Raw genomic sequence first — 4522 nt, 5'->3', positions numbered from 1 at the left:
GGGACGTCATTCTCCCCCTGTACTCGGCCTTAGTGAGGCCGCAGCTGGAGTACTGTGTCCAGTTTTGGGCTCCACAATTCAAAAAGGATGTGGAGAAGCTTGAGAGAGTCCAGAGAAGAGCCACGCGCATGATCAGAGGTCAGGGAAACAGACCCTACGATGACAGGCTAAGAGCCCTGGGGCTCTTTAGCCTGAAAAAGCGCAGGCTCAGGGGTGATCTGATGGCCACCTGCAAGTTTATCAGGGGTGACCACCAGCATCTGGGGGAATGTTTGTTCACCAGAGCGCCCCAAGGGATGACGAGGTCGAATGCTCACAAACTACTTCAAGATCGTTTCAGGCTGGACATAAGGAAGAATTTCTTTACTGTCCGAGCCCCCAAGGTCTGGAACAGCCTGCCACCGGAGGTGGTTCAAGCGCCTTCATTGAACACCTTCAAGATGAAACTGGATGCTTATCTTGCTGGGATCCTATGACCCCAGCTGACTTCCTGCCCTTTGGGCGGGGGGCTGGACTCGATGATCTTCCGAGGTCCCTTCCAGCCCTGATGTCTATGAAATCTATGAAATCTATGAATGGCTCCCCCATCCCCATGTTAAATGGGGAAGAAAACCTCATTTTAGAATAAAATAAGTATGGTAGTTAAATCAGAACAGCCTATGCATACTTCCCAACAACTACTGCTCTTCAGGTTTTAAAGAAGTTAACAATTACACTTGTCCATAGCCTTATAGGAGCACGAGGCTTTTGAAAAGCCTGAGAGAGATTAAATAGGCAGGAGTAAGGTGGTGTATGAGAGTCAATCATCTGACCCCATCCCTTGTCAAAGGGAAAATGTAGGACCAGGGGAAGGGAAAAAGAACAACCCTTGACTTTTGTATATTTCTACTCCTGTATGAGCTGTTCTCTGTGTCTGGCTCAAGTCTGCCTATACCCCACTGAATTCTGTGGACGAAGTATCCTGCTTGAGACAAATTACCTGCTGGAATGAACTTCACAAAGAATCCTGTAATGTTTTACCATACACACTTTGATTCACTAAAATAAACAATAAAAAATGTTTTACCTTTCAGCAACCTCTTATAAAGATGGAATGAGACTTCAGAATATCCTTGAACTTCTTAGTTTCATTAAGAAAATAACATTACGCTCTTACCACATCTCAGGAGTATGAATGCTTCTTATGGAAATATGGGATTAAGTCAAAAGGAAGAGGACTACTGCATCAGGACTGAAATACTGAGATACAGATGTGTGGGCTGGACAGAGCAAGTCCTTGTTTCTTAAAAACTGTAGGAGCTTGATATTGACTGAAGGCTGGACTGTAGACACTGGACCAGAGTAAAGGTTACAACAGAGTGCACATGAACAATGCAGGGTTAAAGGATTCAAAAGAGAATATGCATAGGCCCTCAAGAAAGGAGATGGCCTGCCAGTTTGAGATGATGGTATGTTCAGCACCATGTGTATTCACCAGTGCTTGGTTTTAATTCAACAAGGACTTGCTGTCTATGCCACAAATTTGCCTTCTGGGCAGGAAATCATAGTCCCCTTTTTTGGGTCACAGGAGTTAAGAATCCGTACAGCACAATTTAGTCATAGTCAGAAAGTATCTTTAAAAAAAACCCCAAAACAGTACACGCAAAAACCCAAAATGAATATTCTGTATTTTGCAGAACAGCAGAGCTGAAACAGGCTGGCTATTAAGTGCACTAATAAAACCACAGAGTTGTACTTTAGCTGTTTTGAAGCAATAATGTGCTTTCCCATGAAAACTTAAAAGGAAAGGTGAAAAAAGGTTTGCATAGTGGAAAGGAATGTCAGACACTAGTTTGGTCAAACATTCCCATTAAATATATCTCCATTATCTACCAGGTTCATTTATAGGCCAAATGCACTGGGTATTTACCAAGAAGTTTTAAGATTAGGTTTGCAGCCCTCGAGCATTTTCTGTTTGCTGGAGCTTCATAAAAACCTATTAGTGAAGTAAAACTATATGATACTGTATTTATTATCCGTGTATTCTAAATTTTCTACACAACAATATCTTTCTTAATTTTTATTTCCCATTACTTACATTATACCACCCTATCTGTTTTAAAATTGCCCTCAATTATTGCCCTGCTATTTTCACTTCATAGTTGTAATAAATAGCTTATGATGCAATTTTTCTTCAAAAGCCTGGCTAAATCCTGCTGGAAGTCTTGGAGACTACTTGCAGGAGCCAGGGTAGCAGATCTGGCTTTTTGTCACTAATATTCCTGAATTCATGCTCTCTTTTACCATATTTGCATACCTGCAAAACATGCAACTTGCTGATGTAAGCAGTAATAAACACAAAATAAACCTGGAAACAGTAGAATAAATAAAAAAATAAAAGAGAGCTAGTAGACAATTTTTGTATTATATAGCAGATAAAGTAAAGCCCTGGGCAACACTACATGTTTATCTTTAATTTAACTGATAATTTTCTATTTGCATTTTTAAGTTACTGTGGGGAAAAATGATAACTATGACAGTTCAGTAGAAAGCCTATAAATAACTAATACTGAACTGCTGAAAGAATTCTTCTATAAAACACACACACAGGATATTAATCTATCACTTTATAAGACTACAATCTTTCCAACAAACAGTACGTACTAGTTGTAAACTGCTGAAGCTCCAAATGTCTTTAAAATCCATTCATTTTTCAACATTCCTTAATTTGTTTATACTTTATTTCCATTGCAAATCAAGATAACCAAGGAGAGAATGCTAATTAGAAAGTACTGATATATATACACAATTAAAGACACTAAGAAAACTGATTATTTTTATTTAATCAGGTTCCGATCCTTGATCCCAAAATTGTGTCCCCTGCTATGCGCGCTAGGAACGTGTGCCAGGGGCATTATACCCATGCTTTACTCTATACAGAGTACATAGATCCATTGTAGGCAATTAATTGCTCATAATCTTGTTTCTCTGACTGGATTTCTAGTCACTGCTCTCAAAACACATAAACTAAAACCATATATAAAATCTCTCAGTCCCTTTGAAAGAACAGAATCTCCCAATTTTGAGATCGACTGCCGGTGTACCCCACCTAGAACATCCTGTAAAAGTGTTCAGAGGATGAGGAAAAATGAACAACTTCCAATAACAGACTTAAGGATCACGATAGGATGCAAGTGTCAGTAAAAAGCTTCAATTCCTGAAAGTATTTCCTTTTCTAGCTCAAGACTTGAATGAATTACTAGAAATCTAGTCACATGATATTTTAGAGGCAGATTAAGAAAGCTAGTTCTCTCTTCTAAAAGGCATCACATTATCTGGAATCCCACCCCTGTAGAATACAGACTGAAAGTAAAATATCAAGTAAAATATCAACAGACACTTTCTCATAGCCACTGGAAAGGAACTTCTCTTCAACTACCAGATGGCTAGGCGCCCATCATAAACCATTCAAACCTTCACTCCCATTAGCTTCAGATACGGTTTCAATAGAGCTTCTGTGCCACTTCAGCTTTCCCCCTCCCATGTCATAGCAGAAAGACTTCTCTCAATACCTTTTGCCTCCTGTACATTTAGACCTGTAGGCTGGAAATAGACTTTGATATCCTAGAGAGGCATTGTCATTTTGTCTCAGAAAAAGGTAAGGGCCAGAAGTCTTTAAGAAATGGCAGAAGAAATATATTCTGGCTCGTCTTAGGAAAACTGGGACCCAACAGTAAGAATCTAATCAACATTACCTTTAGAAAAAATCTTTCATTAAAAAAATCCATTATGATATAATCCCTGCAAGCAGAATATCTGTTTTATGTAAAAAAAAAAAAAAAAAATATTCCCCCCAAACTTCACTCATCTTTCTGCTTTAACATTTTTGATTTCCAAGTACTTCCAAAGAAATGACTGACAGAACAAATTCAGCCTCAGGCAGATTTCACTATGAGAACAAGCAGGAAGAAAAAAAACAGGATTTGATGGAGAAAATCCTTGTTCAAATATCAGTTTTGGCATAAATGAACTCCCACAGGAACAATTTTATTAAGCTGTGCCAGTGACAACTTGTATGAATCAGCAGATGGGTCAACAGACAGGTGCCTGTCAGAGAACAGAGAAACAATGAGCTGGTTGCTGGCCCAGTGAGACACACAACTGGTCCTTGATATTTTAATTCAACCACACTAATGCCTAATATCTGGTACAGAGAAAAATCAGTTCCCGAGTTTCTTCTACCTCTGACCACAGGCATCTACGTTCGTCCCTGTAAACACCATTCTAGTGAACAGAGATCGTCTTCGCTGTAGCATTATGTTCTTTCCTTCTGCATGTGTAAAATACAAAACAGCCCACTAGATTTCATTTATATTGTCAATTTGTTCTTAAAAGAAAAATAAAATACATACAGCATCTGTGACATCTATTTCATACACCTTCTGGAACGTCTCTCGTTCAAAGAAAATAAGCTTCCCATTGCCACCTCCTTTCTTCACAGAAGTTCCTGTAACAAGTATCTTATCATCTGGGCTGAAACAGC

At 39.0% G+C, this 4522-nt stretch overlaps 1 protein-coding gene across 1 annotated transcript in view; it reads right to left on the bottom strand.

Moving 5' to 3' along the window:
* WDR70 (WD repeat domain 70) overlaps window positions 1-4522 on the bottom strand; it is a 215168-nt gene that overhangs the window by 43629 nt on the left and 167017 nt on the right. Inside the window, exon 10 of the mRNA XM_006028943.2 lies at window positions 4392-4522. This exon is cut by the window's right edge and continues 1 nt beyond it. Coding sequence (XP_006029005.1) covers window positions 4392-4522 — 131 coding nt within the window. The remainder of the gene's footprint in view (window positions 1-4391) is intronic.

This window comes from Alligator sinensis, unplaced genomic scaffold (genome assembly GCF_000455745.1).
Source record: "Alligator sinensis unplaced genomic scaffold, ASM45574v1 scaffold881_1, whole genome shotgun sequence".
Classification (NCBI taxonomy): domain Eukaryota; kingdom Metazoa; phylum Chordata; order Crocodylia; family Alligatoridae; genus Alligator; species Alligator sinensis.
The sequence above is the reverse complement of the archived record's forward strand: the minus strand, read 5'-3'. Positions and strand labels throughout refer to the sequence as shown.